This window comes from Geotrypetes seraphini, chromosome 3, assembly GCF_902459505.1.
Source record: "Geotrypetes seraphini chromosome 3, aGeoSer1.1, whole genome shotgun sequence".
NCBI lineage: Eukaryota > Metazoa > Chordata > Amphibia > Gymnophiona > Dermophiidae > Geotrypetes > Geotrypetes seraphini.
The window spans coordinates 109005771-109029442 of NC_047086.1; the positions used below are offsets into that span (position 1 = coordinate 109005771).

The 23672-nt window shown below is 44.7% G+C and overlaps 1 protein-coding gene across 3 annotated transcripts in view; it reads right to left on the reverse strand.

Annotated features, from left to right (window-relative positions):
* Nucleotides 1-23672, reverse strand: part of ATAD2B (ATPase family AAA domain containing 2B) — a 528611-nt gene that overhangs the window by 373884 nt on the left and 131055 nt on the right. For all 3 annotated transcript variants that reach the window (XM_033936345.1, XM_033936343.1, XM_033936342.1), the window contains exon 8: nucleotides 16683-16758. In XM_033936345.1, the coding sequence (XP_033792236.1) occupies nucleotides 16683-16758 (76 nt within the window). The remainder of the gene's footprint in view (nucleotides 1-16682; nucleotides 16759-23672) is intronic.

The window sequence follows — 23672 nt, forward strand, 5'->3', positions numbered from 1 at the left end:
TTTATTGTTAAAAGGAACATAAAAAGCACAAATAGTACTGAGGTGTACTCTAATCGAAGTAGTCTTACGACCAGAGTTGGATAAATGAAGCAGATAGTCCAATATTGAAGGACCAGAAGAGGATGGAGCATCCAAATTATGGAGGTTACACCAAGACAGGAATTGTGTCCATTTCTGATGATAGCACTGCTGAGTAGGCAGCTTTCTGGAAGCAGCTATAATAGCTTGTACAGAATCAGAAAGATAGAAAGCCCAAGACGTACCAAGCTGTCAGATCCAGAGATGGCAGATTGGGATGCAAGAGAGACCTTTGACTCTGAAAAAATAGAGATGGAAAGATCTGCAGTAGAATTGCATCCCTGGCACTCAGTTGAAGGGAGAACCAAGATTGTTTGGGCAACTGAGGAACTATCACAATAACAGTGACTGAGTCCTGTTTGAGCTTGATTAAGTCTTTAGGATGAGAGGGATTGGTAGAAATACATATAGGAATTTGTCCATCCAATCCAGACAAAATGCATCTGCTTCAAGACGATGAGGAGAGTACTGTCTGGAGCAGTATTAAGGCAACTTGTGATAGAGCAGAGACACAAATAAGTCTGTCTGAGGAGTCCCCCAAAGGGAAAAAATGTGGTACAGGACTGCGGTGTTGAGCGACCACTCGTGTGGTTGGAGAAATCTGCCGAGACTGTTGGCTAGAGAATTCTGTTTGCCTTACACATAGATGACCTTGAGAAAGATGTTGCAAGGACTGGTCCAGTTCCAAATCCGTTCGGCCTCTTGACACAGAGGAAGAGAGCTTATTGATCTAATACAAGGGCTGTTCAAAAAGTATTAAGACCTTAATTTTTCTTACGTAAACAAATGTTAGGGAAGTGTGGTTTGGTGCACATATGTAAGCGACCCTAATGTACATGTTTGAATTTTTTCCCGCCTACAGAAGTCAGTTGCTGGCAGACCGCCGATGAGTGAGGAAGTGTAAGTGAGTGCCGTCCGATTTTCATTTTTGACAAAATGACAGAAAAAGTTGAACAATGCTACTGCATTAAGTTTTGTGTAAAGCTTGGCGATTCCCAAGTGGAAACAATCTGCAAGATTCAACAGGCTTTCAGGGATGAAGCAATGGGCACCACACAGGAGTGGTACAACCACTTCTTGGATGGCCGCACATCAATGGAGAGTAAAGTACATTCTGGTAGGCCCTCAACATCCAGAAATGAGATCGTCATTGACCAAGTGAGGATCCTGGTGATGCAGGATCGTCGAATCACCAACGGGTACTACCAAGAGGTTCTGCATCGCCTTTGTAATACTGTGAGACACAAACGACCAGACATGTGGGCAGGGGCAATTGGCAGCTCTATCACGATAACGCACCTGTCCATTTTTCACATTTGATACAGAGTTTCCTGGCCAAACAAACACACCTGTGATTCCTCAGGTTCCCTACTCTTCCAACATGGCTCCGTGTGACTTCTGGCTTTTCCCCAAGCTAAAAATGCCCCTGAAAGGGACCAGATTTCAGTCAAGAGAAGACATCATGCAGAATGCGATGGACCAGTTGTGAGCTATCTCAAAAAAGACATTCCAGCGTTGCTTCCAACAGTGACAGAACCATTGGAAGAAGTGTGTGGCAGACTAAGGGGACTACTTTGAAGGAGATCAGTATAAGATTGTTGTATCTGAATATGAGTATTTTTTATGAAAAGGTCTGATACTTTTTGAACAGTCCTCGTACATTGCTACCTGATTGTCTGTACAGACAAGAAGGACTTGGTTGAATAGGTGTTTTGACCGCATAGCGGATCACTCGAACCTCTAAATGATTGATGTGGGCAGACTTGTCCCGATGAAACCACATACCTTGAGTCCATAGACCAATTGAGTTCCCCAAGTATGCATGGACACATACATGGTTAGCACCTTCTGATGAGGAGGGATGTGACACAGGAGACCTCTGGAGATATTCATTGGCGTTAACCACCACCGGAGAGACTGACGTCGAGGGGAAGTGACTCTGATTCATTGGGACAGGGGATCTGTGGCTTGAGACCATTGAGACGCCAGTGTCGAATGAGCCGTTCTTAGATGGAGTCGTGCAAAGGGGGGTGACACGTACTATGGACACCATGTGACCCATGAGACACATCATCTGCCTTGCTGAGATTGAGTGACAAGAGGATATATGACTGGAGAGATGCAGCAAGGTATCTTGACTTTGTTGGGGTATGAAAGCCCTCTGAAGTTTGCTATTGAGGAGGGCTCCTATGAATTCCAAGGCTTGGAAGGGTTGGAGATGAGACTTGGAGAAGTTGACTTTGAAGCCTAAAAGCTGAAGAAAAAGAATTGTCTGTTGTGCTGCAGTGTGCACCGCTGGAGGCGATGTTGCTTTTATCAACCAATCGTCTAGATATGGAAAGACTTGGAACTCGTGTGTTCTTAGAGTTGCTGCCACTACTACAAGACACTTGGTGAACACTCTTGGAAAGGAAGCTAGTTCGAATGGCAGAACAATATATTGGAAATGCTGTTAAGGGATTCGGAAACAAAGAAATTTTCTGCGGCCGGGATGGATGGATATGCGAGTATAGGCCTCTTTGAGATCTAGAGAGCATAGCCAATCATTTCATTCTAGAAGAGGATATAGGATTCCCAGAGACAGCATGAAAAACTTTTCTTTCACCTGATATTTGTTGAGTTCTCGGAGGTCAAGGATGGGACAAAGACATCCCCGTCTTTTTTGGAATTAGAAAATATTTGGAACAGAACCCCTGATTATTCAGGGACAGGGGAACTATTTCTAAGACATTTATCTGAAACAGAGCTTCGATTTCCTGAAGCAGAAGGAATGAATGCTGAGATGTGAAAGAGGACTTTCTTGGATGGTTGTCTGGCGAAATGATGGTAAAGTGGAGAGAATAACCCTCCCTTATTATTTTTAAGACCCATGTGTCCGAGGGGATGAGAGTCCATCGCTGATGGCATATATGAAGATGTCCTCAAATAGGATGAGGAGGAGGATGAGGTGGCAGAATTTTTGCTATGCTCTCTAAAAGCAGGTCAAAAAGACAGCCAGTTTCTGAGCAGATGTGGGTTGAGATTTCTGAGGCTTTTGCTGCTTCTGTCTCTTCTATGGAGGAGGCTTCAAGGAAGAGGATGATAGCGGATAGTGCCTCTTGTAGGTCTCTGAGAAGCCTTAGATAATTGGGTCTTAGCCTTAGAACATGTTAAAGCAGTCCAACTCTGCTGATGTTTAGTAAGCCACCGAGTAGCATCTTCAACCTTGTCACCAAAGAGTTCTTCTACACTGCCTTTATTTATCAATTTTCATTATTCATACCAAGCATTAAATCTTGTACAGAAAAGATTGATATAGTCTAAAAAAGTCAAGAAAGAAAAAATGATAATAAAGAAACATTATGACTATTCATTCTCAAGTCCTCAGGATCCAAGATTAACATTGGAGCAGAAATTAAAAGGTATTGCTAGTCTAAACTGAAACATTAATGAGGAGTTAAATCAAGTGACACCTGATTCTAGAGACTCCCTTCTTCTTATGAACTCATATTTACTCTCTTCTTTTTATGAACTCATATTTTGAACTCCCTCAAGGCGCTTCATGGATATAAAAGCAGACATATGAGAGGGTGTAAAGAATACATATTTAGTAGATTGATATCTTATTATGCATTTACAGGGATATCTCAAGTAAAAAGTCCCCCCATGAGAGTAACTTCCGGTTTCAAAATCAAAGATTGACATCTTCATCTCTGTGTATCTTAAGAAACATCTGGAAATATCTGTATTTTAAACCCCCCAAATTCTTTATGTCTGTTTTTGAAGAATAGTTTCAAAATCCAAATTTTATCTGGCAAAAGTGTCACAGAGGCTACTGACGTTGAAGGTTTGGCCGTTTCTCTATCAGAGGTCTCCAGAATGGTTGAAATATCCTTCATTCTGATTAAGACTTTGCTGATCCGATATTAATAAAACTTCCCAAAAATATCTTTTTAACATTTCCTTTGGTGTTACTGCAAATCCCTGGGGAAAATTTAAGAATTGTAAATTATTATTCCGGGAATTGATCCAGACAAGGGATATCTGCTACACAATCCTGAATATTGAAACATAGAAATATGATGCAGGTAACAGCCAAAGGGCCCATCTAGTATGCCCATCCGCAGTAACCATCATCTCTTTCTCTCCTATCCCAGGCCCTTTTGAATTCAGACACAGTCTCTGTCTCGATCACATCTTCTGGGAGACTGTTCCACACATCTACCACCCTTTCTGTAAAGCACAGTTACTTACCGTAACAGGTGTTATCCAGGGACAGCAGGCATATATTCTCACATGTGGGTGACGTCATCTACGGAGCCCCGATGCGGAAGCATTTTCAAGCAAACTTGATTGAAGATTTAAGTTTGCTCTGCTGCTCCACGCATGCGTGCCTTCCTGCTCCACTAGGGGGTGCATCCCCTCGTGGTCTCCAGTTCACTTAACTAGCAAAGAAGCCAACCTCGGGGAGGTGGGCGGGTTGTGAGAATATATGCCTGCTGTCCCTGGATAACACCTGTTACGGTAAGTAACTGTGCTTTATCCCAGGACAAGCAGGCATGATATTCTCACATGTGGGTGACCTCCAAGCTAACTGAAAAGGGATGGAGGGAAGTTGGCAATTTAAGCAAATAGATTTCGTAAAACCGATTGGCCGAACCGGCCATCGCTCCTGGATAGTGAGTCCAGACAGTAGTGGGAGGTGAAGGTATGAACCGAAGACCACGTGGCAGCCTTGCAGATTTCCTCAATAGGTGTGGACCTGAGGAATGCTACGGAGGCTGCCATCGCTCAGACCTTGTGTCCCGTTACTCGACCATGCAGCGCGAGACCAGCCTGAGCGTAGCAAAAGGCGATGCAATCGGCCAACCAGTTGGACAAGGTGCGTTTGGAAACTGGGTGACCTAACCGGTTTGGGTCGAAGGACAAAAACAGTTGTGTGACTTTCCGGTGTGACTGAGTGCGTTGGAGGTAAAAGGCCAACGCTCTCTTGCAGTCAAGAGTGTGGAGCGCCACTTCTCCGGGGTGAGAGTGGGGCTTGGGAAAAAACACAGGCAAGACAATGGACTGATTGAGATGAAAATCAGACACTACTTTAGGCAAGAACTTTGGATGGGTGCGGAGTACCACCTTGTCGTGATGGAATACCGTGAAGGGTGGGTCCGCTACCAGAGCTTGTAACTCACTAACCCGCCGGGCGGAAGTGAGCGCGAGCAGGAAAATCACCTTCCAAGTGAGGAATTTTGGATGGCATTTGTCTAGGGGCTCAAATGGAGGTTTCATTAGTTGAGCCAGAACCACGTTAAGGTCCCAAACCACCGGGGGAGGTTTGAGAGGAGGGTGGACGTTCAGAAGACCCTTCATGAAGCGAGAGACTAAGGGATGTAGCGAGAGGGCTTTCCCATCTAGGGGCTGATGAAAGGCCGCAATCGCACTGAGGTGTACTCGAATGGAGTTGGTCTTTAGGCCGGAATGAGATAATTGAAGTAAATAGTCAAGGACCAGAGGGACGGGGACCGACACCGGGTCCTGGCTGTGGGAGGAGCACCAGGTTGAGAATTGGTCCACTTTTGGGAGTAGCAGGTTCTCGTCGAGGTCTTTCTAGAGGCCTCCAATATCTCCTTGACTGATTGAGACACGGGGAGAGCAGTCAGGGGGAGAGAAACCAAGCATTCAGATGAAGAGATTGAAGATTGGGATGTAACAGCGAACCCTGACCCTGTGATAGTAGAGAGGGAAACAGAGGCAGAGGCAGTGGATCTCTGACACTGAGTTGAAGTAGAAGGGAAAACCACGGCTGGCGTGGCCAGCGAGGGGCAATCAGGATCAGGGTGGCTTGTACTGTTTTCAGGTGGACAAGCGTCCGCAGTTATCAGAGGAAACGGCGGGAACGCGTACAGGAACCTTCCCTCCCAGTCGAGGAGGAAGGCGTCGGCCTCGAGCCGGTCCGGGGAGTACATCCGGGAGCAGAAGAGAGGCAGCTTGTGGTTGTGGGGGGATGCGAATAGATCTATTTGAGGCGTCCCCCACTTTTCGAACACCTGTCGTAGGGTCTGAGAGAGCAGTGACCACTCGTGTGGCTGGAGGAGGCGGCTGAGTCTGTCCGCCAGACAGTTTTGTTCTCCTTGTATGTACACCGCTCGAAGGAAGGTGTTGTTGGAGATTGCCCATTTCCAGAGGCGCAGGGCTTCCCGGCAAAGGGACCAAGACCCTGTTCCCCCTTGTTTGTTTACGTAGTACATTGCTACCTGGTTGTCGGTTTGGATGAGAACCACTCGGTCGTGGAGCAGATGTTGAAAAGCTACAGCTGCGAGATAGATGGCCCGAAGCTCTAGCACGTTGATGTGGCAGCGGCGGTCTTCTGCTGACCACATCCCTTGAGTGCGTAGGCCGTCCAGATGGGCTCCCCAAGCGTACTCCGATGAATCCGTGGAGAGTATCTTGCTGTGGGGTGGGGTGAGGAAGAGCAAACCTTTGGAAAGATTTGAAGAGTCGGCCCACCAGCGGAGCGATCGTTGCAAAGAAGGCGTCACTGTCACGGGGCAGTCGATCGGGTCCCGGTCTTGACGCCATTGAGAGGCCAGGGTCCATTGAGGAATTCTCAGATGGAGGCGGGCAAAGGGTGTGACGTGGACGGTGGAGGCCATGTGGCCCAGAAGAGTCATCATCTGCCGAGCTCATACCAAGGTCAGCAGGGAAAACCTTCGACTCAGACTTACTAACGCCTCTAGACGCGGAGGGGGGAGAAAGGAACGGAGGCGAACCGTGTCCAGCGTGGCCCCGATGAACTGTAGGGACTGGGAGGGGCGTAGTTGGGATTTTGGGAAGTTTATCTCGAACCCCAGACTTTGTAGGTAGGTAATAGTCTGTTGGGTCGCTGAGATAACCGCTTCCCTGGACGGGGCTTTGATCAGCCAGTCGTCCAGGTAGGGGAATACCTGGAGGCCCTGGGAGCGTAAGGTTGCTGCGACCACCACGAGGCACTTGGTGAAGACCCGAGGTGACGATGCTAGGCAGAAGGGGAGGACACGGCATTGTAGGTGCCAGTCCCCTACCTGAAAACGCAAGAACTTGGGTGAGCGGGGTACACTGGGACATGTGTGTACGCCTCCTTCAGATCGAGGGAGCAGAGCCAGTCGCCCTCGTCGATCAGGGGGTAGAGGGTCGGTAGGGAAAGCATCCGAAATTTTTCCCGTATCAGAAATTTGTTGAGGTGTCTCAAGTCTAGTATTGGGCGTAAGTCTCCCGTTTTTTTCGGTACCAGGAAGTAACGGGAGTAGAAGCCCTTCCCCCGTTGGTCGGGGGGAACCTCCTCCACTGCTTTCAGGCGAAGCAGGTCTCGAGCTTCGGAGAGGAGCAGGGGTAGCTGCGTCCGGTTGGGAGGGCAATTCCTTGGGGGGTTGTCCGGAGGAATGGTCCGAAAGTTGAGAGAGTATCCTGATGAGATCACGCCAAGGACCCATGCGTCCGACGTGACTTGTTCCCAGCGAGGGTAAAAGGCTTTGAGGCGTCCCCCAATGGGAAGGAGGTCTGGAACTATGGCGGAGGGGGCCCGCCCCCTTCCGCGTATCCCGTCAAAAGGACGGGGATGGTTTGGTAGTCGCAGGCTGTTGGGACTTGGGCATGGCCCGGTGGTGGGCTTGCGGACGCCTGGGTGGAGGCCGCGAGAAGGCAGGAGTGGATTTTTGTGGGTAGCGGCGCAGAGGGGCCCTATACGGCCTGGACGCGGGCGGTTTGGGCTTTTGTCGGACGAGGGAGGCAAACGAGCGTTCGTGTTCGGAGAGGCGTTTTGTAGCCGCCTCGATAGTGTCATCGAACAGTTCTTTTCCCACGCAGGGGAGGTTAGCCAACCGGTCCTGTAAGTTGGGGTCCATGTCGACCAGGCGTAACCAAGCTAGTCGGAGCATGGCGATAGCAAAGGCTGCCTCTCTGGAGGAGAGTTCGAAGCCATCGTAGGCTGCGTGGAATAGATGGAGGCGTAGGTTGGAGAGGGATTCCAAAAGCAGGCTAAAGGCTCCTTGGCGGGAGGCCGGTAGGTCAGTCTCAAAGGCTCTCAGTAGTCCAATGAGGTGTTTGAGGTAGGATGTGAAGGTGAAAGTGTAGCTTTGCACCTTAGAGGCCATCATCGCATTTTGATATAGTCTCCTGCTGAACTTGTCTAGGGTTCGGCCTTCTCGGCCTGGGGGGACCACCGCTGAGACCTGGGAGAATTGAGCCTTTTTTAAGGAGGATTCTACTAACAGCGACTGGTGGGAGAGCTGTGGTTGTTCAAATCCCGAAAAGGGTACTGTACGGTACTTGGCCTCCATTTTGGAGGGCACGGCTGTGACCATATAAGGGGTCTCCAGGTTCCTGAAGAGAGCCTGTTGGAGTATTGGGTTAGGCGGTAAGTGAAGGGACTCTCTGGGCAGTGATGGCATATCCAGTTCCGCTAGGTACTCTTTAGAGTATCTGGAGTCGGACTGGAGGTCTAGATTCAAAGCATGGCCCATGTCCTGGACAAAGCGTGAGAAGGATGTTCGGGATGTTCCCGAGGCCCCGTGCGGGGTCGGTGAACGAGACCTCCGTCGGGTGAAGGAAGGGGAGGCTTCCCTCGAGTAGCGAGGTTCCTGCTCCGATCCAAGCTCCGAGACCGGGGAAGCACTGTGAAAGTGTTCCGGGGTCTTGGATCTCCGACGTCTCGAGGAGCCCCTCGGAGACGATGCCGGGGTTCGGGGTACCGATCGATGTCGAATCGGTGACCTCGACCCGGACTCCCTTGGTGAAAGCCCGAAACCTCGGATCGGAGCCCCGGTCCGAGGGGGAGTTCGGAGGATGCGTGGGTTGGAGAGTGATAACTCTGCCACCCTCAGCGGTCCAGTACGAGGTGTAGGTGAACGGCCTTGTAGAGTGGGGGAACCCCGGGCCTTCTTAGAGGTACGGCAGTTCGAGGTTTCTGTTAGTTTAGCCCGACGTTTTGCCCTGTGGCGGTCTGTGGAGGGAGAGCGCCTCGGGTGCCTCGGCGAGGAGTCCGAGGAGGATGAGATGCGGCGAAGTTTGCGCACTTTTCCCCGAGGTGGCTCGAAGCGAGGCTCAGGCTGGTCTGGCACATGCGGGGTTGAGGTCGAGGCAGAGGCCGGTTGTAGATGGGCCATTGCAGCGGACAGCTCCGATGAGATCATTGCTCGGAGTAAGTCCTGGAAGACGGGCACGGACAGCATCGAAGGCATGTCCCCTGCCTCGGTGCACTCCACCGGGGGCGACCTCGTATCAGAGTATTCCCGTGTGGTGGAGGCACGGCCCGAAGGCTTGGAGGGCTTCGTCGGGGCTGTAAGCATGGGACTTCCGCCATGCGTCGCCGGTGTCCCCGAGGTTGGTTTCTTCGCTGGTACAGAACCTGAAGAGGGAAGAGGGGACTTACCCAGAGCCGAGGCTTTCTGTTGTCCCGAGGACTTCGGAGTCGAGTCTCGAGGCGATGTCGAGGTATTCGGGGCCGAGGTCAAGGCCGGGGCCGACCTCGAGGCCGAGGTAGATGGTTGGTCTGGGACGAAAAGATCCGCCATGCGGGCTTTCCTTCAACGGAGGGCCCGGTTCTGGAAAGTAGCGCACTGGGGACAGGAGTCGGTTGGATGAGCGGCCCCCAGGCAGAGGATGCACCGGCGATGCGGGTCTGTGATGGAAAGAAGCCGCTCGCACCGGGTGCACTTTTTAAAACCGGTCAAAGGCCGGGACATAGAATCGAAAGTGGCCGCGGCTCGAGTAGCCACGCGGCCACGGGGACCCGGAAGCCTCCGGGTCGGTCAAACGAAGCAGGAATTAAGTTGAAGAAGAAAAAATTTCGCGCACAGCGACTTAAACGATGAAAAACAAGAAAAATCGCGGTGCTAGAAGGCAGTTGGAGCAGAGCCTGATAAAACACAACTTCTAGGCTCAGCGGAAAATTTTGAACTGGAGACCACGAGGGGATGCACCCCCTAGTGGAGCAGGAAGGCACGTATGCATGGAGCAGCAGAGCAAACTTAAATCTTCAATCAAGTTTGCTTGAAAATGCTTCCGCATCGGGGCTCCGTAGATGACGTCACCCACATGTGAGAATATCATGCCTGCTTGTCCTGGGATAAAAAAATATTTTCTTAGATTACTCCGGAGCTCTTCAATCTTTTCCTAAGCACAGGAAGAGTCCCACTGGACTGGAAAACAGCTAACGTCATTCCGCTCCACAAAAAGGGATGCAAGTCAGAGACTGCAAATTACAGACCAGTAAGTCTCACATCAATAGTGTGTAAACTTATGGAAATGTTGATTAATCACAAATTAGATACGATCCTGAGCGACGAGAGGCTGAGGGATCCCCTCCAGCATGGATTTACAAAGGGAAGGTACTGCCAATCCAATCTAATCAGCTTCTTTGACTGGGTAACAAAATAGCTAGATATGAGAGAGTCCCTGGATGTTGTGTATTTGGACTTCAGTAAGGCTTTTGATAGTCTCCCACACCGCAGGTTATTGAACAAGATGAGTTCATTGGGACTAGGAGAAACATTGACTGCATAGGTTAAAGACTGGCTCAGTGGCAGACTCCAGAGGGTGGTGGTCAATGGTACTCCCTCCGAAACATCGGAAGAGATCAGTGGAGTGCTGCAGGGCTCGGTCTTGGGTCCAATCCTATTTAACATCTTTGTATGGGACCTGCCTCAGGGACTTCGAGGTAAAATTGCATTATTTGCCGATGACGCTAAACTGTGCAACATAGTGCACAGACACTATGACGCAGGACCTACACTTACTAGAGCAATGGTCCGCAACTTGGTAACTGAGTTTTAATACCAAAAAGTGTAAGGTTATGCACCTTGGCAGCGGAAATCCACACAGAACTTACACCCTGAATGGTGAGACCTTAACAAGAACTATTGTAGAACGGGACATAGGCGTAATCATCAGTGAAGATATGAAGTCTGCCATTCAAGTAGAGAAAGCATCATCCAAGGCTAGATAAATGCTGGGTTGCATCAGTAGAAGTTTTGTCAGCCGGAAGCCCAAAGTTATAATGCCATTGTACAGGTCCATGGCAAGACCTCATCTGGAATATTGTGTTCAGTTTTGGAGGCCACATTATTAAAAGGATGTGCTGAGAATGGAGTCGGTTCAGCGAATGGCCACTAGGATGGTCTCAGGCCTCAAGGATCTCCCATATGAAGAAAGTCTGGGTAAGTTGCAGCTATACTCTCTCAAGGAACGCAGAGAGAGGGGAGACATGATAAAGACATTCAAATATGTTACTGGCCATATTGAGGTACAAGAAGACATCTTTTTCCTTACGGGACCTACGGCAACAAGAGGGCATCTGTTAAAAATCAAGGGTGGGAGATTTCATGGTTGATACTAGGAAGTACTTCTTTACCGAAAGGGTGGTTGATCATTGGAATAATCTTCCACTTCAGGTAATTGAGGCCAGCAACATGTTCAATTTTAAGAAAAAATAGGATAAGCATGTGAGTTCACTTCGAGGAAGTGCTTAGGAGGGGAGAGTTCTTAGAATGGGCAGACTTGTTGGGCCGATAGCCTTTTTCTGCCGTCATATTCTATGTTTCTATGAGCCTATTACCTCTTAACTTTATCCTATGCCCTCTCATTGCAGAGTTTCCTTTCAAATGAAAGAGACTCGACTCAAGTGCATTTACATTACATAGGTATCCGACAGGGTTAAAGAACAATCTACCTGTGTCCCAATTTTCCCGATATAGACGGATCTGTAACTTGACTGAGCAATTTATTGATCAAGCTGAACCATTGAAACAACGTTACAGAGAGAGGGGCTATCCACAAAAAGTGATAAAGAAATCCTGGGAGAGGGCGAGGTTCAGTTCTAGAGAACAGCTTCTGCAATATTGTACTCAGGCCACAGATGATAGAGTGGTGCCTTGCATTATGAAATTTTCTTCTATATCTCAGTGCCTGGGCAGGAAGATCAAGCATATTTGGCCTATGATGCAAACGGTCAGATGTTTTTGTGACCAGGAGTGCAAAATAGCTTTTACACGCAATAGAAATTTGAATGACATTTTGTGCAAAGCTGATGTATGGATTACTCGTGAGGAGGGTAGGGTGGGACATTTCCGTTGTGGTAAATCTGTGGCTTGTAATGTCATGCAGGAGGGTAGCATGGCATTGATTCCTGGGAGAAGAGCAGTGACCACGTGCTATGACCAACCCAGCACCAGTGCTGGCTTACTCCCAAGAAAAGGCAGCATTAGGAACTTACGGTCCCTTACCAAAAGAGCTGACCAGGTCAATAGCCATAGTCAGGAGTTAGCTGGCTACTCCCCAGGCAGTGAAGCTGAGCAAGTCAGGGACTGGTTACCTAGCCACACACAAAGGAGACCTCAGGAAAGGTTTATTGCTGAGCCAAGAAGGTTTACTGATTTTAAAGAGAAGCCTGTTATTTTGAGACAGTCCCTTAAAAAGCAGTATGGAGGAAGCCAGGCTCCTCAGCTTAGAGAATCAGTTCCCCTCCTCCGCTCCAGGTGCAGCGGGCGTGGCTCTTCCAAGCATAAAATGCAGGGCTTGGAACAGCTAGAGGAGGAGCCGGGGGAGGAGCAAGAGAAGCAGGTGAAACAGCCTCAGGAGCAGTGCTGGAAGCAGCAGAATGAGCTGGTGGAAAGGACCAAGGGAGCAAAGCAGTGCCTTGCTGAGCCATAGCTGGGCCAAGAGGTTAACATGCTTGAGGAGGGACTGGCTTCACCCCAAACCTCCAGGGAACCACCAGATTGGGAAGTCATGGATACCACCTGTGGGCCAGAGGAGGTCAGTTACCTTTCTGAAGTTATGGAGGTGGGTCCCTGAAAGGTTAAACCTTTGAACTGTTTTGAATTGGTTTTTCTCCTTTGCCTGTTTGGTGTAAACTGGGGCTGGGAAGCTGAAGCTTCTATAGGAAGAAGCAGGAAGCTGACTTTGGGGAGTTTTATTTCTTTTCCCCTATCAGTGTTTTGGAGTTTTTTTCTTTTCCTGTATTTCTTTTTGGCTGTGAAGTTTTTTTTTTCCCTACTGCTCAGATTGGCAGTAATTGCAGCCAGGTGTGGACTATTGGGAATGGGTTCCTGGGGAGAAGGCTCAAGAGCCCTGGAAGTCAGACCAAGAGGATTGGCATTTATTTTGAGGTGTTTTTTTTTGTTGTTGTTTTTTTTATAAATGCTAATTTGTGAATTTCTTCTCCTTAGTGCAAGCCAGACCTCACTTACCACTTCAACCAGGAGGAATAGGAACAACCTTCCTTTCTTTGAAGTACTTACCAGCATAAAGCCATTACAGGACCTGATTAAACCTGTGAGACCACCTGTAGCACAAGCCATTGCAAACAGCTACAACTCAGTGGTGCAGTTTATGGTGTATCTTCTTTCTGTTTGGCATTGCATGTTTCTCTATAAAGTTTTCTTTTTTTTTTTTTTTTTTTTTATTTGCATGAAAACTGTGGTGTGGATTGCCTTTGTGATTTACAATTTCCAGCCTGACTATTTTGTTTTAAACCCAGTGAAAGGGCTAAATAAAGACTACTTTTTCTTTTCACTACTTGTTTTGTGTGGTGGTGATTTGGGGCTAATACAGCCAGCCTACCGGGTGGCCCGAGGCAAGTGTCCAGGCCAGAGTTTACTCCTAAGGGTTATCCTAGTTCCAGGGGAACATGCCAGGGATCCGAATCTAGTCCCCACCAGTGCCCTCTGCTGTCCTGACTAGAGGCTGGTGGGCGTCAGTGCGAAACGATAGGAGTGGTCTATGGGATGATGTGCCCCTGTGGGCTTTCTTACATCGGCCACACTGCCAGAAATTTTAAGACACGGTTGTTTGAACATTGCACATCACAAAGAAGTTGACATCTTGACCCGACATTGTGTCAAAGAACGGCACAGTTTTGAAGAATTTAACAGTTTTGTGTTGGAGCATGTCCCTACCACTTTGTGTAGTGGCAATGTGAAACGTCTTTATATCAGCCTGAGCAGCGCTGGATTTTTTATTTGGACACTTTGTGGCCTAAGGGTCTTAACCAGCGGGTCGAATGGGTCGCGTTCTTTGGATGATTGACAGTATGGGGGTGGTTCAAGTCATCAGCTGTTCTGTTCTTCATGGATCGGTGATGGCTGCCAAGCCCAGAAGTGCCTCTGGAAGTGGAATCTTTGGGCTTTTTTAAGCAACAGTCATTTCTTGTGCCGGTGTGCACGGAACGGGAGCAGAGTTTTCAGCTGCATTACATTTCCTGACAAAGCCTCGTGGAAGGCGAAACAAGGACTTGTTGGAATTTGCATTGGATATGGACATGGTCCATGGAGTGTTCATCTTGTGAGTGCCATTGTAATCTTGTCTGGCCAGACATTTTCAACCACAGCATTGTGTGGACCATGGATCCTAAGCTAAGTGAAACTTTTTGTTTTTTCTTTTCCTGTGCACAGTGATGGGTTTGTCACCCTTTGATAAATATACTTCAGTGGTGGTGGAGATTTTTGCCTATGATAGTAAATGAAGCAGATTTGAACATTTATCGTTTTTGATTATTGGCTGCTGACATATGAATTTTGAGGCTTTTTCTCCACCTTTTGATGAAATGTTAATTGGGAGTGTTTAGCCCATCTCTGGTGGGTAATATATATATATTTTTGATTTTTTGGATTTAAACGTCTATCATATCTCCCCTCTCCTGCCTTTCCTCCAAAGTACACAGATTGAGATCTTTAAGTCTGTCCCCATACAACTTATGATGAAGACCACATACCATTTTAGTAGCCTTCCTCTGGACCGACTCCATCCTTTTTATATCTTTATGAAGGTGCGGCCTCCAGAATTGTATACAATATTCTAAATGAGGTCTCACCAAAGTCTTATACAGGGGTATCAATACCTCCTTTTTCCTATTGGCCATGCATCTCCCTAAGCAACCTAGCTTTCGCCATCACCTTTTCAACCTGTTTAGTCACCTTAAGATCATCACATACAATCACACCCAAGTCCTGCTCTTCGGTCATACGCAAAAGTTCTTCACCCCCTAAACTGTACCATTCCCTTGGGGTTTTGCAGCCCAAATGCAAAACTTTGCATTTCTTTGCATTAAATTTTAGCTGCCAAATTTCAGACCATTCTTCAAGCTTTGCCAGGTCTTTCTTCATGTTATTCACACCATCCGACATGTCTACTCTATTGCAGATTTTGGTATCGTCTGCAAAGAGGCAAATCTTATCCGACAACCCTTCAAACAATATCGTTTATAAAAATGTTAAAAAGAACAGGCCCAAGGACAGAACCTTGAGGCACACCACTGGTAACATCCCTTTCCTCAGAGCAATCTCCACTGACAACTACCCTCTGTCGCCTTTCACTCAACCAGTTCCTGACCCAGCCCATCACTATGGGACCCATCCCAAGGGTACCCAGTTTATTTGTTACACCGCATCTAGCGCACATCCTTCAATACTGCACTTTCAATTGCTAGACACAGGTAATGAAACAGCACCCCATACTGGCAGGATTGTAGGTGGAGGATTCCTGCTCAGCTTAGAGGGAATGATTGTAAGCGCTCCCCAGTTTTCTTTCTAAAAGGATTTTGGAATCTTACATGCATATATCTTCCTGCTCTGTCATTGCACAGGACCAACTGACAGAATTCAACTCCAAGGGAAACTGGGCAAGGTAGTAAGAATATTCATCCTGTTGTTCTTAAACACCTGAAACATTATTAACTTTACTTTCTCCGAGGACAAGCAAGATGTAATATTCCTATTGATGGGAATCCTTAGCTACCAGACTAACTTAAAAGAAAGAGTTATAGAACAAAGTCCAAGAGTTATAGAACAGAGTCCTGCGACATGCAAGGCCTGTATACCAACAAACAGTAATGAATCAGTTATTAGATAACCATAACCTAATAAAGAAAACAAATGGGCCCGAGGGTGAAGATGGAATCAACACCCCAAATAAATTCTAAAGAACTCTGACCAAACTTTTCATGTCGGGAATTGTGCTCTAGGAGGTAGTTAGAAGTGAATATGTAGATTAAAGATCACATTGCAGTTCTGCAGATTTCTTTTACAGAGGCTGGCCTCAAGTGGGCTACTGATGCAGCCATGACTCCAACAATGAGCTGGAACATAATCCTTCAGATACAACCCAGTTTGGGCATAAGTAAAAGGAAATTCAGTCTGCAAGACAGATCAAAAGTGTGCTTACTGAGGCAGCCCTCATCCTATTGTGTCAAAACAAACAAAAAGCTGGGTGGACTTTCTAAGGCCTTTACTCTGTTCCAGATAAAAAGGCCAAGGATCTCATGCAATCCAGAGTGTACAGTGCTCTTTCACCTTGATAGGCATGTGGTCTTGGGAAAAATGTTAATGGCCACATGCTAATGGCAACATGAAAAATCAGCCATTTCCAGCTACTTTAAGGTCACTTTTCACTGCAGCTAACTAAAATGGCTCCCAAGGTTGCAACGTGTGTGACACACACACACACACACACACCACACACACACCACAGCAAATATTAGCAAGGCAATTAAAATGCTAAGAAAATACAAAATTATTGCTGATAAAGGGGCAGTTTTATCTTTTCTAAAACAGGGGAAATATTTAAAAACATATAGAAAGTATACAGTGCTTTAACCTTACCTGATATGACTTCTTCTTGCAGGAGATCTGTGAGTATCAAACAAAGTGTTCTGTCTCTTTCTCTGATGTGCTGGCACTGATGAAGAAACATAAAATTTATAATAGCAAAAATAATTTTTTTCACTGCAATTTGGTATAAAAATATAAAGCTTTTTATGAGCAAGTTTAGAAAAGAGAAAGGGATTGGGACTTGTATACAGCATTTTTTGTAGTTTTACAGCCACACTCAAAGCAGTTTACAAACATCTGTTCTGGTGGACTCACAATCTATTTAATGTACCTGGGACAGTGGAAGATTAAGTGACTTCTCCAGGGTCACAGGGAGCAGCACGGGGTTTGAAAGAGCAATTTCACATTGATGACTACCATAACTTCAGCATGCAGATGGATGACAATGTTATGTTCTTAATGCTTAGACTCCACCAACAGCCTCTCAGTGTAAATTAAACATCGGGCACACGTTTCCTGTAATTCTAGAATACTTTTTTTTTTTTTTAATTCAGTGCACTTGAGTGGTTTTTTTTTTTCTTACCTATTAATTTCCTTTACCTGAGTCCAGCTAGACTTGTTCAGACCTAAAGGTTAGATCTCCTTATTAACAGATGGAGGGAAGGACTTAAAGAGCAGATGACATCATCAGTACAACAGGTGGTCTTCTCAAGAACATCCCAATATGCTAATGCCAAAGCCACTCAAAAGATCAAAACAATTCAAAGAAAAATGTACAAGAGGACCAAACTAAACTGGCAAGAGATCACATAAGGTTATCTTTGAAAAACTGACTATACCCAGACAAGTATTACACAATACAAAGGGAAAAACACAACCCTATGTGCAGGATATAACAACGAAAAAGAAGTGGGGAAGGGACACAGTCAAACCACTGTGAGGGCAATCAATTTATTAAAACATATCTTAATATCATATATATGTCATGTACATAAAATACAGCAAGAATTAATTACTCCAGCTAAACTAGCAACCTTTATCCAGTCTTATCAGGCCCTCAGCGCCACCACTCAGAACTCAACTTCTCATAGTTCTAAGATTTACGTGCCAGCTCGTCACTGGGTCTGTTATTTTCTTATCTCTAATCAAGAGTTTATTAGTTTACTGTATTTCTTTTTACTCTATTTGCTCATTTTCAATAAGTTGATACTTAGCTTAGGCTAGAGATGTCAATGCCGTTGGGTATGTCAGAGCCAACATGTTTCGCGTTGACCGCTTTATCAAGGCTCCACCCCTAAAAACACAACCAACAGAACCTCTTGTTACTATCAACTAAAAAACCCTTTGCAGTATAAAACCTCTAATGAGACCTATCATATTTTCTTTAAGCTTACCTCCTCTCTGCCGACTACCATTGATTCTCTACACAGGTATCGGCAGCATTTTTACTTTTAAATAGTTGGGGCCGCCCAATAAGCCCGGGCCACGTAGTAACATGAAACCTGACGTATGGATCCACCCCCTCCAATTTCTTTATTCCAACTCCTCCCCCTTACGCTATTCTAAATCAAACTAGAAACATCCATTCTAGCTCTGGGTTTAACCCGTACGGAGATACAGTATTCAATTGATAAATTCAACGTTGTTCTTTATAATTTAAATTTTCTTCAACATTTACCCTTCCCTCCCTCCCACCATTTAGCTGATCAATAACTCTCCATTTTAACTGTCCAGAAGCATGCTGTTGAGCTACACAATGTTCCACTATAGGAGCTTGTACCATTTTATTTTTAATCCTTGACTTGTGCTCATTTAATCTAACATGGATCAGCCGTGATGTACGGCCAACACAGACTAAATTGCAGGGACAGACGAGAATATATATTATTCCCTCTTTCTGACAGTTGGTATTAGCCGAAGCGACTATCTTTTTCTTAGTTTGAGGATCAATCCATGTTGTATCCAAAATGGTGCTAATGCACCATTGGCAGTGACCACATTTATTATGATTTCCTACCATCCTCACATATCTCAGACCTGTCTTTTGCTGAATCAAGACCTGGCCTATTGTTTTTCCTTTCCTAAATGAGAACATTGGAATCTCAGAAATACAGTAAAATATTAAGCTCTTGATTAGAGATAAGAAAATAACAGACCCAGTGACGAGCTCGCACGTAAATCTTAGAACTATGATAAGTTTGAGTTGAGTGGTGACGCTGAGGGCCTGATAAGACTGGATAAAGGTTGCTAGTTTAGCTGGAGTAATTAATTCTAGCTTAATTGGGAGTTTGAATGGTTTAGCACCTTTAAAGAATATACAGTGCATGCATTTGGCATAAAATACAGCAGGCATAAAAATATATATAAATGTATAAACTGGACCCCAACACAGTCCGTGTTTCGGCTAGGATAGCCTTCCTCCGGATGTGTAAAATAGAAGCCTATAAAGAGAGAACAGCAAAATAAACCATAAACCCATCTACAGTTTGAAAACATATATAATTACAAAATAAATAATATGAAGCATGTATACACTAAAATACCAAAATATGCAGATGGATAGCAATATTTATATAATAGAACGCTAAGCGCGCATGCGCACTCTTACCGCGTGCTTCCCTGATCCCTGATCTGTCGGGCTGTGGCTGGCAAGAGTGCGCATGCACGCTTACTACATCATCACAGGCGGTGGAGGGAACGAACGCAGAGTTCTGCCGTCGCCTTCCCGAGCTTCAACCGTCAGTCTCCTCCTTCCTACCCGCCTCCGGCCTCTGCCCCTCACAATGGTAACTCAGCTTCACTCTGTCATAGACCCCCGAAGTTTATGATATCCAGGAAAAACGGCTCTACTGGCCAAAATTTATTTTTAAGTTTAAAGGTGCAGCAGCGGCTCCTCTCACGAGCCGCACCTGCGTCAGAGAAGGCTTCCAACACAGGCGGCGATCGTGAGAGGAGCCGCCGCAGCACCTTTAAACTTAAAAATAAACTTAGACAGGAAGTGCCGTTTTTCCTGTTTGCCCACTCTTCTCTTCACCGTTCAGACTCCGGAAGAGCTCCTCCGAGGCAATTAGCCATCTATCTGGGATGTTCACAGAGAAACAAACTTAGCAAGCCCAGTTAAACATTTGCCAAATTAGCTCCGCTCCAGCAACAACGGAAGGTGAGTTTTTCATAATTGTGCGACCGCGGGAAGGGAAGTGGGGGCGCCAAGGGACTAGATAGCAGGCCAGAACGCGGGAAGGGAAAGGGAGGTAGGGGAAAGGACGTGCTGTGGCTGCAGCACAGGGAGGGGGGGAATAAATGCTGCTGATGCATAGGGGGCAGGGAGAAAGACAGATACAAAGAAAGACAGACAGACAGCGGGAGGGAGAAAGAAAGGAAGAAAGACACAGGGGCAGGGAGAGAGACAGAAAGACAGACAGACAAAGGGGGCCAGGAAGAGAGACAGACAGAAAGAAAGACAGACAGTGGGAGGGAGACAGACAAGACATATTCTAGCATCCGTTAATGTAACGGGCTAAAAGACTAGTAAACATATAAATACACAATAACACCACTAAATAAAAAAGCATATGTAAAAGACATATGTATACAGATGCTAAACATGTATATAGTAATCAATATTTGTGCAGATGGATAAAACAAAACATGTATATAGCGAACATGTATCAATATTGTGCAGATGGAGCACAAAACCAAAGATCAACAAGAAACCAAACCTACCCAGTAATAATAATAATAATAATAACTATTTTGTATACCGCAATACCACAAGCAGTTCAGAGCGGTTTACAGAGGAAAAGACTGTGATGTTACAGAAGGTATTGTCAAGTACATTGGTAACAAATTTCAAATTATATTGGTGAGCCGAGAGAGGTTAGATATAGCAAGGTGGGAAGGGTTCAGAGAAATTTATCAAAGAGATAGGTTTTAATAGATTTCCTGAAGGATTGGTATGAGGGTGCACTTGGAATGAGGGTGGTTAGACATTTATTCCATTTGCCAGCTTGGAATGACAGTGTTCTATCAAGGAATCTCTTGTAGACACAGCCTTTCAGGGAGGGGAAGGCAAATAGGTAGGCGCTACGTGTGCAGGTGTAGATGGCACCAGATTACTACTAATCACAAAGGACTGCTGAAACACTAAAAAGAAAAAAGGGAGCATGAAAAACCAAAAACTGTGCAAACGTGGAAAATGTCAACTCAAATTAAACAAAAGGAGGGGGAAAACAGGACAAGAAAATATATCAAGGTAAAACAGTGCTCTAGAAAACAAAACTAAAGAAGATAAAAGATGACAAGAAAGAAATGTGAAATACCTCTCAAAGTCGGCTATCTGACACGGTGCCAAAAAGAACACTATGCCTAAGAGAGCATTAAAATTAAACAGGATTACAAACAAGCTAAATAAAAGCTGAATAAAAACTTAAAAAATCACAGTTTAAGAGCATTAAGTAGCACCCGGAGTACAATAAACTGATGACTTACCGATGCTGAAAAGAACACTGCAAAATACAAAGTATTGCCGCTGAAAGAAGCCGCGGTGGAAAACGAATCTAATTTAAAGCTACAAAATGCGCCAAAACAGTCATCAAAACGTGATGATGTTGACAGCAGAGCATAAATTAAAAATGAATAGATAAAAGAGTAAGGCTAATGCCATCTAGTGGTGAAAAAGCTAAGTTAGCTGAAAAAATACATTCAAACAAACATGAAAACGGTTTAAATAAACACATATAAATGAAAAAAGAACATACAAGTGTTCCTTGAAAAAGTGTCAAATAAGGGGTGTTTTTGGTTTTAAAAGCATATTATACTTTTGTAATAAACCAGAAGGTGTGACATTATGGCAGTGATTCCCAACCCTGTCCTGGAGGAACACCAGGCCAATCGGGTTTTCAGGCTAGCCCTAATGAATATGCATGAGAGAGATTTGCATATGATGGAAGTGATAGGCATGCAAATTTGCTTCATGCATATTCATTAGGGCTAGCCTGAAAACCCAATTGGTCTGGTGTTCCTCCAGGACAGGGTTGGGAACCACTGCATTATAGGATGCGCATTCCGAATAAAACAGAAGTCAGATGGGGGAAAGGGAGGGGATGGGGGGTGTGAGAAAGGGAAGGGAAAGAAGGGGTGGAGAGGAGGAAGAGGAGGGGAAAAGGGGGGAACAAAAAGGGAAAAGGAAAACTAAGTTAAAGAAATTAAGATCATGGGGAGACTGTGAAAATCAAATATAAATTTTTTTTTTTAGATTTTATTTCTTTATTAGTTTTATAATTTTGACAATCAAAATCAAAAACATAAGAAAAAATATCATGAAATTAGAAATATCATTAAACCGCATAATTCAAGGAAAATTTTTGAATACACAATAGTTAGTCCACAATCAGATGGAGACAGTGCTGAAATTGCTGAAGATTAATAAACAAATTATATAACCAGGAAAATCAAAAGGAGGCTTGACTGTCATGGAACATTCCTTATCTAAACGGTCTGAGAATCAGGATTAATTATCACTTACTATCCTGAGAAGTAATAAATTTAGATAACTACTGAGGTTCATATAAAACATATCTGTTCTCTTTATAAATCATTACACATCTTAGAACAAAGGTCGCCCCCAACTGAACTACCTTAGGTCTCAGTATCAGAAACTGTTTCCTTCTCCTCTGTGTCGGACATAAAACATCTGGGTACATTCTTATAATGTTAGAGAAAAAGGGAACATTATCTTTATCTTTATTATCTTTATTCAAAGTATTTGATTAAACGCTTATCCAGCAGTACAAAGCGTTGAACAAAATTTAAAAATTACAGAAAGACAGACATATCTGCAATATAAAACAGATATGTATTAAATTATTGGACAAACCAGGACTAAACAGACAAACTCTAATCTTTGAAACAATAGGAAAAGGGGCGGAAATACAATAGAATATATAAAAGGAAAATACAATAGGAGAAGGGAATTAAAATAAAAAAATTGATAAAGAAATTAGTGGCATGGGAATAAAAAACATTTGAATTTGTTAAGGTAGGTAGATAACTCATTAGCAATTATATGCATCCTTAAAGAGAAAACACTTTAAACCACTCTTAAATTTCTGCAAATTACATTCTGCTCTTAAATATAAAGGAAGAGAGTTCCAGGTCAAAGGGGCGGTTACTGAAAAAATGAGGGTGCGACATGTGCCAATTATCTTCAGAGATTGGACGTTGAGGGTATGCTGGGATGCTGATCTTAAGGCTCTAGGGGGATCGTAAGGGATCAAGAGTCTGTCCATAAATGCCGGGGAGTTTGTAGAGTTTTAAAAGTCAAGAGGGTGATTTTATATGTTATTCTGTGTAAAACGGGCAACCAATGTGCTTTTTGTAATAATGAAGTGACGTGATCAAATTTATTTGAGCCCGTTATAATTTTTATAGCCGTATTTGAATGAGTTGGAGACGTTTTATATCTTTTAGACATATACCTTTTAGTGAATTACAATAATCTATTTTGGATATTACAAGCGAATGAATTAACACATTAAGAGATTTAGCGTCAAGGAGAGGAGCTAAAGATCTAATCATCCTTAGTTTATGAAAACAGTTTTTAACCAGTGCACTAATTTGGGGATGGAATGAAAGTTTATTATCAATTATATTTGAAGCAAAGTTGAATTTTTGCTCTTCCTGGATCAGAATATTATCCACGTCTCTTCCTCTTATATTAGGTTTAACATTAATAGTGTGACCCATAGTACTCCAGTGCTCTACCAATGGTGTAGATATAACACCTCTATTAATACAGCTGCAGTGTTCTATAATTTTGCCATACGCTTTGTTATGCCAATGTATATTTTTTTGCATGGACAATGTATTAAATACATTACGTTAGTGGACTTGCAGTTTGAATTATGACTTATATTGAAAATGCATCCAGTCCTTTTCACTTTTTCAACAGACACATGTATGTATTTTTTCAGCTAATTTTGCTATTTCACTACTAGATGGCATTAGCCTTGCTCTTTTAGCTATTCTTCATTTTTAATTTAA